At 44.3% G+C, this 11,706-nt stretch overlaps 1 protein-coding gene across 3 annotated transcripts; it reads left to right on the forward strand.

Annotated features, from left to right (window-relative positions):
• Nucleotides 1–1,761: 1,761 nt before the first annotated feature.
• On the forward strand, nucleotides 1,762–11,698 carry LOC133502033 (nucleobindin-2-like). Of its 3 annotated transcripts, none has more exons than XM_061822354.1 (13): nucleotides 1,762–1,914; nucleotides 2,821–2,970; nucleotides 4,232–4,339; nucleotides 4,444–4,582; nucleotides 6,229–6,332; nucleotides 6,420–6,605; nucleotides 7,887–7,977; nucleotides 8,052–8,110; nucleotides 9,065–9,157; nucleotides 9,348–9,437; nucleotides 10,350–10,523; nucleotides 10,613–10,664; nucleotides 11,063–11,698. In XM_061822354.1, exons 2-13 carry the CDS (start codon nucleotides 2,821–2,823, stop codon nucleotides 11,116–11,118), a joined length of 1,302 nt encoding a protein of 433 aa, XP_061678338.1. In that variant the 5' UTR covers nucleotides 1,762–1,914; the 3' UTR covers nucleotides 11,119–11,698. The 3 variants fall into 3 exon arrangements, with proteins under 3 accessions (XP_061678338.1, XP_061678339.1, XP_061678340.1); XM_061822355.1 differs by having other exon boundaries at nucleotides 1,762–1,910; XM_061822356.1 differs by having other exon boundaries at nucleotides 1,763–1,914; nucleotides 4,444–4,576.
• Nucleotides 11,699–11,706: the final 8 nt, after the last annotated feature.

An 11,706-nucleotide genomic window follows, 5' to 3' on the forward strand; every position in this document is an offset into this window, starting at 1 on the left:
TGCGTGTTTTTTGGGGGGGATCTGGGAGGAAACCGGAGTGCCTGGAGAAAACCCGCCGCGCAGGCATGGGGAGAACATGCAAACTCTACACAGGCGGGTCTGGGATTGAACCCAGGACCTCAAAACTGCAAGGCCAATGCTTTCCAACTGATCCACCGTGCCGCCACAAAGAAAAGTATACGCAAGAAAAAAACAAGTGAAAAGATGAATCACTTAACGATCAATTATCAATCACGAGTGTTTTGAAAATTGATTATTTATTAAAAAACATTGTCATGTCATATCATTATCCAAGCTGCCTATCCTCACAAGGGTTGCGGGAAAGCTGCAGCCTATCCCAGGGAGCTTCCTGCGAAAGGCGAACTACACCCTGAACTGGTTCAGAGGCATCTTAAAATAGTCAAAAAAAATCAACAGCTCAATCAATGATGAAAAATAATTGTTAGTTGCAGCCCTTGTAATAACGCATTTTATTTTTTAGAGTTTGACAAGGCTTATGCACCTGAATTTATTCATTCATTCATTCCTATGTCCAAGTCACTTATCCTCACAAGGGTCGCAATGGTGCTGGCGCCTATCCCAGCTAGTAGGAGGCAGGGTACACCCTGAACTGGTTGCCAGCCAATCGCAGGGCACATGGAGACAAACAGTCACACCTAAGGTCAATTTAGATCCCTAATTAATCCACTTTTGGGGGGATGTGAGAGGAAATCGCAGTGCACGGAGAAAAGCCACACAGGCATGGGGAGAACCTGCAAACTCCACACAGGCGGGGTCGGGACTGAACCTGGATCCTCAGAAATGTGAGGCTCGTGGTCTAACCTCGGGGTTTGAAACTCATTTTTGTCACGGGCCACTTTGTAGTTGCGGTTTCCCTCAGAGGGCCGTTACGACTGTGAAACCATAAAAATCTTAAACCGCCTCATAATATTTACAAATTTATGAACTACTTTTGTAATCAGAAATCAAGGGTTATGGGTTTTTAACTATTTTTGACATTTTATAACACAAAAATGGTCGCAACATCCCAAAATGATCATTTATGAAATGACAATTCCAGTTCAGAGTGTACCCCGCCTCCTGCCCGTTGACAGCTGGGAGCTGGGACTCCCGTGACCCTCGTGAGGATAAGCTTCAGAGAAAATGGATGGATGCTACAGATTTGAACAAAAATCATGGAAGTTGATACATATTATTTGCCTTCACGGGTAAAATCATGTGGCGGGCCAGATCTGGCCCCCGGAGCTTCAGTTTGACACCTGTGGCCTAACCAGTTGGGCTATACCATCTATTTGAATGTAATTATTTATTCATTTTACTAGTTTAGTTCACATCAAACAAGTTGTCATGAACACACTTGAAAATTAAATGCAATATAATATAATGCACAGAATAATGTGAAGACCTCTTTAGTATATATAAAAAGTAAAATAAATCCACTCAAATAAATAGTTTAACTTACATATTGTACAAGACTCGAAAAAAATGAATACAACTTGTGTCCAACCCTACCTGCCGTGCACCCCTCACATTATCCAGCACAAATGCATGCTATCAGCGGGGCATCTAAAAAAAAAAAAATCATTCAAATGATTGCAATTTTTTGGAAATGTCACGAAAACGCGCTGACTCCGCCCTCTCGGTGGTTGACGGAGCGCCACGTACGGTCTGCTTAATCAGCTCGCCGGCAGCCTAATTGACGGCCGAGCAGTCCAATCAGCATTTAAGGCGACCGCAGCGCCCAATGGGGTGGGGGCGTGGGCGGAGCGTCACCATGGCGACCTCCGCCCGCTAGGAGGTGGATGCCACGAGCGGCTTGAATTGGTGGCAGGCGGCAGGTGGCGGCTGTAAACATCAACAGGCTAAGCTAGCGAGACGCTCGTTCAAAAAAGTCACAAGTACATCTGGAAGTGAGTAAGTATGATGAATGAGCCTTCATTTAGCCCAACTGTCTATTATTATTATCATAATCTACGGGTTGACGCTTGTTTTTGGTGCTTTTATCTGGATAGGGGAATTGCTTCAACAGGCAACAGATGGAACTCGTTTCTGTATAAACAGAGTTGATGGTTCAACGCCTTTATAACCCAAAATCATAACTATCTGATAGATGCGATGTTTTAAAAAAGGTTTAAACCTTCCAAAACTGTACAGTGCATCTGGTAAATATTTACACCACTTTAAATTTCTCCACATATGTTACACAGTTAAAGCGTTGTTACAAAATGCTATTCAAAAACATTAAAATTTCGCTCAAAATCGTACACACCTCATAAAAAACAAAACGCGAAGAATCAAATGTACATAAGTATTCACGGCCTTTGCTAAATAACTTGTTGTGGCATTTTTGGGAGCAACTAAAGCCTCAAGGTTTTTAAACTATATGCCACACGCCTGGCACAAGCCGTCGTAGGGCTGTTTCTTCCCAATATCCATCAATTTTCTGAGCCGCTTATCCTCAGGAGAGTCGCGGGAGTGCCGGAGCCGATCCCACCTGTCATCGGGCAGGAGGTGGGGTACAACCTGAACTGCTTGGCAGCCAATCGCAGGATACGTAGAGACAGCTCGGGGCATTTTAGCGTCTCCAATGAATGCATGTTTTGGGGATGTGGGAAGAAACCGGAGTGCCCGGAGAAAACCCACGCAAACACGGGGGGAACATGCAAACTCCACACATGAGTGGGCGGGATTGGATCCCCGATCCTGAGAACTGAGGCCAGCGCTCTACAGCTGCGTCACCGTGCCGCCCTTCCCATTATCGTCTGCATTATATTTGTTAATAATTATCCTAAAAGGACACGTTTCTATGTTCCAACGCAGATGGCGACGGTGCGAGGTAAAGCGCTGGCCCTTTGCGCTCAGCTTCTGCTCAGTCTGTGGCTGTGCGTTCACTCGCTGCCCATTGCTGTGGACCAGAGCAAGGAGAACACAACCGCCAAAGAGGAAGAACAAAGTGCCCCAAAAACTCCAGTGAGTCACAAAGCGCACTTTATAAAAAAAAAAATAAAAAAAACATACAAACTATATGAATGAGGAAAATGCGCAACCAAGTCAATTTTTTATTTGCCAGCCCATTTCGGAACTAAACGGGAGTGAGCCCTTCTGCACTTCCGCTAACGTTTTACTAAGCAATGAGACTAATTTACATAACGGCGGCCCCACCCAGTTTCTCTGCTCCATGACACGTTCAGCTCGGTTGGGTGAAGATTATGACCCGATTTCAAGTCACGGCCTTTGGCTACAATGTCTAGAAACGCTGTCATGCAGAGGCAGAAACAGCCAGACCCCGCATAGTTTTTTTGCAACACATCTGGTATGACGTCAAAGCCAACAGGTAACCAGGGCTGCGTTGAGTTTGATTACCGTAATTCCCGGCCTGCAGAGCGCACCTGGTTACAAGCCTCATCGAGTAGATTTGTCAAAGAAATACCATTTGGTACATACATCCGCCGCAAGTGCCCACATTGAAACCCACATTCAAACACAAGATATTTACAGAAAGAAAGATGGTACATAGAGAGAGTTTAATGCTAGCGCGGCGCTAGTGCTAACTCTAACAAGGCTGGTTAAAATACTGTAAAATTTACCGGTAAATATCACTGAGACACGACAGCAACATGCTAGCTCAGCGCTAACAGGGCCGGTAAAAGTCACTTCCTCTGCACATATATTCCACCGGTCTCATTCTTACCTTTTCCATTCGAGTGCCCCCCTTGCGGCCGTTAGGAAAAAGTGCACAAATTAGCCGCATCACCGCATAAACCGCAGGGTTGAAAGCGTGTGAAAAACGTCGCGGCCCGTTGGCAGGAAATTACAGTAGGTGTGCAGATTAGAGCTCACTAACAGGTTAGCATTTGAAAAGATGTACGTATTTGTGTCAGGGCGATTTATGTTTGGTGACGTTTCTATACGCCACATACACACAGTGTTGTGTACGAAGTGCTGCGTTCAAGAGTAAAAATAATTTTATCCTTGCTCGAACCTCGGGCTGTGCTTCCTGGTTGTCGTGATAACAACCACAGGACTCCCCATTATCCCAGATGTACTTCATATGAGCGAGGAGATACTTGGAGTCCTTCAAAATCCCATGGGGAAAACTTTGCTTGGAATTAGAACAACTTCACAGAATTGTTGGCGTTGGACTTTGGAGGTTACACTGTCCATCGGCGGTGATACGTGCTGTGTATCTAGGTTAGCAATTGTAATGCGGTCCATTTGGTTCTTCTCTCAGGGCACCGGGCTACACTATGACCGCTATCTCCAGGAGGTCGTCGAGTACCTGGAGAAAGACCCGCACTTTTGGGAGAAGTTACAAAACACAAACATAGAAGACATCAAGGTAAAGTCTATGGGGACAAAAAAAACAAACAAAAAAAACAAACAAAAAAAAAACAGTTGACTCACATACTCGTTGTGCCCCTGAACTCTTGTGTTAACTCACAGAACGGCAAACTTGCCAAAGAGCTGAACTTTGTCCAACACAATCTGCGCACCAAACTGGACGAGCTGAAGAGGGAGGAGATGAACCGGCTGCGAATGCTCATCAAAGCCAAACTGGACATCGGGGCGGGGGAAGGTAACGGTACAGTGTGTTGTTATGGCGACCTTTTGGCCTGTGCACTCACTATTGGACGAGACGTGATGTCACAACGTAGATTGGCTGTTGAAATGTCAGATGAGGCGTTACTTTTGAATATGGGTCGATAGTCACTGCTGTTAGGATTTCACCTTTTTTCTTAATCTGACTCCAAAAATTAATTTTTCACGACCTCTACCTACTTCCTCACCATGTACCTAACAATTTGGCGTGTCCGTTCTGGCAGAGAGAAGAGACCAATTGGATCAAATCACCCAAAGTTTTATTCCCAACAATAAAACTAATACAGACGTCTGGGTCCCGGGGCCCTGACACAAAACACGTGTGTCCTTGTGACCATCAAGAGACAACACACTCATCCGGGTTGCCCAGTTATATAGAAACACATCATGAATATTCATTTTCCTAAATCAAAATGCATATTAATTGGCTGACTCCGTTCTCCTCCCATCTGGGTGTTGTGATGCATTTGCGGTGTCTATCGTCTGGTTCTTCGTTCGAAGCCTGACCGCACTTTGCAGAAGTTGTCTGTCAGTTGATGCACTCTGACTGCCCTTTGCACTGTTGACCTTTCGCAGCTGGGGAAAACCGTTACCTGTGGTTGTGTCTTTCCTGTCACACAACACTTAACACAAACAAGTTGGCCGACAACCTTTGCTTCATATGCAATGCTTTTTCTTTCTTTTAGAACATAGCAAAGCCCCGCGCAGCATCCGCGTAATATATTTCAAGCAAAAAGTCTTTAAATAACCCTTCACCGCGTACATTTGAAGTTGGATTACAAATACCGTAATTCCCGGCCTACGGAGCGCACCTGGTTATAAGCCTCACCCAGTACATTTGTAAAGGAAATACCATTTGGTACATACGTAGGCCGCAGCCGTGTAAAAGCTGCAAGTGCCCACATTGCAACACGAGATATTTACAAAGAAAGACGGTACACAGAGTTTAATGCTAGCGCCGCCGAGTGCTACGGCTAATGCTAGCGCTGCCGTGCTAACAGGGCCGGTTTAAAAAAAAAAAAAAAAACCTGCTGGTAAAAATCACTGAGACACGGCAGTAACATGCTAGCGCAGCGCTAACAGGCCTGGAGCGGTAAAAGTCACTTCCTCGGCACATATATTCGGTCTCAATCTTACTTTTTCCGCTCGAGTGCCCCCTCGCGGCCGTTAGGAAAAATGCACAAATTAGCCGCATCACCGCATAAACCGGAGGGTTCAAAGAGTGTGAAGAAAGTCGCGGCTTGTCGGCTGGAAATTACGGTCCTACTTTACTTCTTTACATTGTTGTGTAAAGAGTGGACTGGAAATAATAGAGGAACAGAAATGTGGTTGGTAGCACTTTATAACTTCTGTGAAACGTTGAATAGTGTCTTTTATGTTCTGTGGGTGCGTTGTCTCATTGGCCATAAAGTGTCTTGCATCAGTGCATCTAGAGTGCACTCTGGAGACTATCAACTTATTCATTTTGATGGTTTCAAGTTCATTTCGAGAGGGCTTTTAAACGGAATACCATTTTCAGCTCCGTCCACAGACTTGGACTTTGCTGTGGGGAAAGGGTGTCTTGAATCTGTTCCGGCGACAGCAAAATCTCCTGAATGACAAATCTTAGGAAGTGTCTTGTCCTTGCAGGATGGAAAGTGGACCACAAGGCCTTGCTTAAACAGTTTGAGCACCTCAACCAAGACAACCCGCACTCGTTTGAGCCAGACGATCTGGACCGCCTCATCAAATCGGTATTTAGCCTCAATAAAAAGGATGCACATAAATGTATGTATGTTCATATGTCATGGATGAGCGATATAGACAGGTCACCCCGACAGGCCACTAAGGACCTGGAACACTTCGACAAGGAGCGCCACGATGAGTTCAAGCGCTACGAGATGATGAAGGAGCACGAAAGGCGGGAGAAGCTGAAGGTCATGACAGAGGAGGAACGCAAGAAGGAAGAGGAGCGCTACGAGGAGATGAGGAAGAAGCACGCCGACCACGCCAAGGTCAACCACCCGGTAAGCCGGCAGGAGTGTCCAAATTCAGTAGCTTTTTCAGGCCTTTGTACTTTACTTGCGTATTGATTTTTTTTTATTACAATACTTTTGAATTTATCTTTTCGGGGGGAAAAAGGAACAATTGAAAGAGCCAGCGTGAAAGCATTATATGATGATTTCAAATGACAGTTAAGTTGATGAGCCACTGGGTAGAGAGAGCATTCACACAGCTCTGTAGCCAGGTAAGATTTTTTAAAAATGTAAAATGCTAAAATTTGGTGTTCTAACGTATAGAAAGATAGAAACACTCAAAGGATTGATGAGCATTTTACGCTGTGCCTTACAGTTGGGTACTATTTAAAATCAAAATGGCCAGAATGCTAACATATGGCAAGATCAAAACCTGAACAGAGAAAGAGCTGAGAGTAATTGAAAAGGATTTTACAATGTGCAATGTGGTGAGGCCCTTTTTCGAAGAATACGAATTGCTGGAATGCTAGCATGCTAACACGTTGCACGCCAACATACAGTACCGTAATTCCCGCCCTACAGAGCGCACCTGGTTATAAGCCTCACCCAGTACATTTGTAAAGGAAATACCATTTGGTACATACATACGCCGTAGCTGTGTAAAAGCCGCAAGTGCCCCCATTGAAACACGATATATTTACAAAGAAAGACGATACACAGAGTTTAACGCTAGCGCCGCCACACTAACACTCGTGCGCTGTGCTAATGCTAATGCTAGCACCACGCTAACAGGGGCCGGTTCAAAAAAACATACCGGTAAAAATCACTGAGACACACAGTAACAGGCTAGCACAGCGCTAACAGGGCCGGACCGGTAAAAGTCACTTCCTCAGCACATATATTCCACAGGTCTCACTCTAACCTTTTCCACTCGAGTGTCCCCTTGCGGCTGTTAGGAAAAAATGCACAAATTAGTTGCATCACCGCATAAACTGCAGGGTTTAGTGTGTGAAAAAAGTCGCGGCTTAGAGGCCGGAAATTATGCTACATTGCACCCACAATGTTAGAGCCTTATTCCCAAATTTTTTTCCCTCAAGTTGTATGCACACTGATTGTTTAAAACATTGATTTTTTTAATTTTTATTTTACATATTAGTATATAGATTAAAAAAACAAACAAACATATGTACATGGTAAATCTTTAGGTACCCTCAAAAATAAATAGTTGGTCCTTTGGCAAAATAAGACAATATTGCTAATTAAGTCTCTCATTTGGGCCAACCAACATTTTGCTTTAGCACGGACCTGAGATTTGTTTGTCTGTGTGTGTAGGGAAGTGAAGACCAGCTGAAGGAGGTGTGGGAGGAGTCCGACGGTCTCGACCCAAACGACTTTGATCCGAAGACCTTTTTCAAAATGCACGGTAACCTGGACCGCATTTAACACAAATAAATCTGTATTGTACGTACAATATTCATATTTGGAATGTGTGCGCAGACACCAATGGCGATGGTTTCTTTGACGAGAACGAGCTGGAGGCCCTCTTCACGAAAGAGGTAGGACATCAACCGCCGTAGAGTTGGGGTTGTTTGTTTCTCTAATGGTTAATACAGCACTTTGTAGACGTTCTTTAAAGCAAAATCGCGTTGGTCGTGCTAATCAATCAAAATATCAAACGCAAAGGGTAAAAAAAAGTGTCTTCATCGAAGTGCTTCATAATACTGGATGGTTTGATAAATGTTTTTGCTCAAATAAATGTATGATTACACATCTAGAGGTTCTCTCAACTGTAATATTTTGAATGTGAGAACTATATTTTTATCAGGAATGGTAAAAAAATCCAATACTTACAAATACTGTAATTTCTCGAGTATAATACGCACCCCGAAAGTTGAAGCCTTCTACCAAACGTGCAATGTGCACCACCAATTTGCTGCTACACATATGCTCAAAATATTGGGAATTATCTGTTGATCTGTTTGTTAGATTTTTAGTTATCATTTTTCTACAGCAATCATAAATAATAATCATTGTGTACATGCTGATGTAGCCGTAATATAATCTCGGAACAGGCCACAGGACACGCTTGTCCTGGTCCCTGTAATTGTCACAACAGAATCCGTCAACCTAACTAAAATAATTGCTCAATGATGGCACAACATTTTAATACTGTTGATAACACATATTACGGTCTTAAAAATATAAAATACTTAACACTGACTTAAACATTTTTTGCATAAATATTTGTGCATGAAACGTTTTGCATATTGTAATTTATCCTCTACATTACACATCCTTGGGCAAGACTTCAAAAGAAGCATCTGACTCATCTCCAATCTGAAAAAGATCCATCGTAGCCACCTTTGGTGACTTGGTCCAGTTCTGGTGTCTCCTGAATTCATGAACATTGATCCTAAAAATATTATTACTATTAACTTTTTGAAAATATGTTTGGAAAAATCTGCACATTATTTTCGAGAAACGACGGTATTGATTGTAATGTGTTCAAGCTGGAGAAGGTCTACAACTCTCAGAACGAAGAAGATGACATGGTGGAGATGGAGGAGGAGCGGCTACGCATGCGAGAGCACGTGATGACCGAGGTCGTGGGATTCATTATTCAGAGACGCAGTGCACTCGCAAAGTATTTACAGCGCTTCACTTTCCCACATTTGGTTCCGTAACAGCCTGATACAAATCTGGGAAGGCTGTAACGTAACAAAATGTGGAAACTGAAGTGTGTAGCGGGAGCCGAGAGGGGTTTTAAACAATGAGCACTCACGATGCGTTCAGGTGGATACCAACAGAGACAGACTGGTGTCATTCGGCGAATTCATGGCGGCCACGAAGAAGGAGGAGTTCCAACAAAAGGAAGGCTGGGAGGTAAGGAGTCCTTTGCCGAGCCAGTCAGAAGCAAGACTGATACCTCACCTAAAAACAAATTACTTAGCACTCCAATTACCACCGTCGTGACTATCCATCCATCCATCCATCCATCCATCCATCCATTCTCTACCGCTTTTCCGGGTCGGGTCGCGGGGGAACTAGCTTCAGGAGGGATACCCAGACTTCCCTTTCCCCAGCCACTTCTTCCAGCTCTTCTGGAGGGATCCCGAGGCGTTCCTAACCCAGCCGAGAGACATAGTCTCTCTTGCGTGTCCTGGGTCGTCTTCGGGGTCTCTTTCCGGTGGGACATGCCCGGAACACTTCACCGGGGAGGTGTCCGGGAGGCATCTGAATCAGATGCCACCTCATCCGGCTCCTCTCAATGCGGAGGAGCAGCGGCTCGACACTGAGCCACTCCCGGATGACCGAGCTTCTCACCCTATCGCTAAGGGAGAGCCCGGACATCCTGCGGAGGAAACTCATTTCGGTTGCTTGTATCCGGGATCTTGTTCTTTCTGTCACGACCCACAGCCCATGCCCATAGGTGAGGGCAGGAACGTAGATCGACTGGTAACTTGAGAGCTTCGCCTTTCGACTTAGCTCCCTCTTTACCACAACGGACTGATACAAAGTCCGCATCACTGCAGACGTTGTACTGATCCGTCTGTCGATCTCCCGCTCCATTCTTCCCTCACTCGTGAACAAGACCCCAAGCTACTTGAACTCCTCCACTTGGGGAAGGATCTCATCCCCGACCTGGAGAGGCCACCATTTTCTGACTGAGGACTATAGCCTCGGATTTGGAAGTGCTATGACTAACGTTTCAATTCAGTAGTGCTGTAGGCAGCGATTCCTTCGAACACTCACTGGATTAGGGCCTGATTATTCGAATCGATGTGCCGCTTCCAGACCTTGGAGCAGCAAAACTCGCTGTTCACCGAAGAGGAGCTGGCGGCGTACGAGCAGCAGCTGGCCAAGGAGGGCAAGGTAATCGTGGAACAGGGGCTGGAACTACAGAAGCAACGGGAGGAGCTCCAGAAGAAGCAGGAGGAGCTCAATGCTCAGAAGCACGGCCTTCAGCAGGTCCTTAAACGCAACATCCCCCTGGCCCCGGGAAGCTGTCCGCCTTCACGTTTGATTTCATTTTGCCTTTTTCCTTTTCTCTATCTAAGGCCATGGATGAACTGGAGAGGAGAAAAAGCCAATCCCAGGCTGCCATCAAAGGTGAGTAGAGTGAACCTAGATACGGTCTGAACCCAGGAGCAAATAGAGAAAATCTCTCAGCGCTAGATACTCCCCTACCAAAAAAAAAGTTGCAAAATATGCAAATACGTGAGATTCGGAATAGGTTTAGTTTTGTCCTACAGAAAAATGTGCGAGTAAGTGACTGCGATTGGACGGCGATTCATTGCACCTTATTATTAAATGTGTCAAAAGGAGCAGGAGGGAAGTTGTGATTGGAGAAAGAGGAGGTCAAGCTTAATGCTGTCAATCAAATGCTGTTCTTGGCCAAAATCCAAAAATCATTCAGTTTTCGTTGTGTGTGAACAACATCCAAAATGAAGACTTGTGCTCGTGATAAGGTGGTGATTGTTTCTTTTTTTTTTTCTTTGTTCTTTCAGATTCTGGAGCAACAGGAGCTGGAGGTGAAACAGCGTTAAACGGGCATCAGTCGTAAACTCCTCCTAGGCTCTGAATCTTAAATCCTAAACGGGTCCCAACAGGGTGTGTGTGTGTGTGTGTGTGTGTCTGTTCATTTATTCTCATTCCAACTTACTGTCCGGTCTATTTTTTTTTTTTTTTTACACCATTGGATAAAAGTGTTATAAACAGGTGGATATTTTCTGATAAATTTCCATGGGAATTTAAGATGGGGAATTTAGGAAGTATACATTTATATATTATACATTTATATTAGAATTTATATTTAAATCCTGGAATTTCGCAACCCTAGATGAAAGTGGGCCTAAAATGGTTGACACTGAAACGCAAGGGAAAATGATTCAAAGTATTTATTAACTTGTTAATTTAAATCCACAGCTACTGTTGTCAATAGCAACCACATCCCCGAAGATCTTTATTCTTCATGTACTGTAATTTAATTTAATGGGTTAAGATTAACGGATTCTATTTTTGGAATGACTCTTTTATGTTTTATTTTGTATGGCCGCATCTTTTCCCATCACGTCATGCTTCCAGTGTCTCGCCATTTCAGTGCCATCTTTTTGTAAGAGACAATAAAGTGAATGAGACAGCAAGTTTACAG

Source organism: Syngnathoides biaculeatus, chromosome 6 (assembly GCF_019802595.1).
Source record: "Syngnathoides biaculeatus isolate LvHL_M chromosome 6, ASM1980259v1, whole genome shotgun sequence".
Classification (NCBI taxonomy): domain Eukaryota; kingdom Metazoa; phylum Chordata; class Actinopteri; order Syngnathiformes; family Syngnathidae; genus Syngnathoides; species Syngnathoides biaculeatus.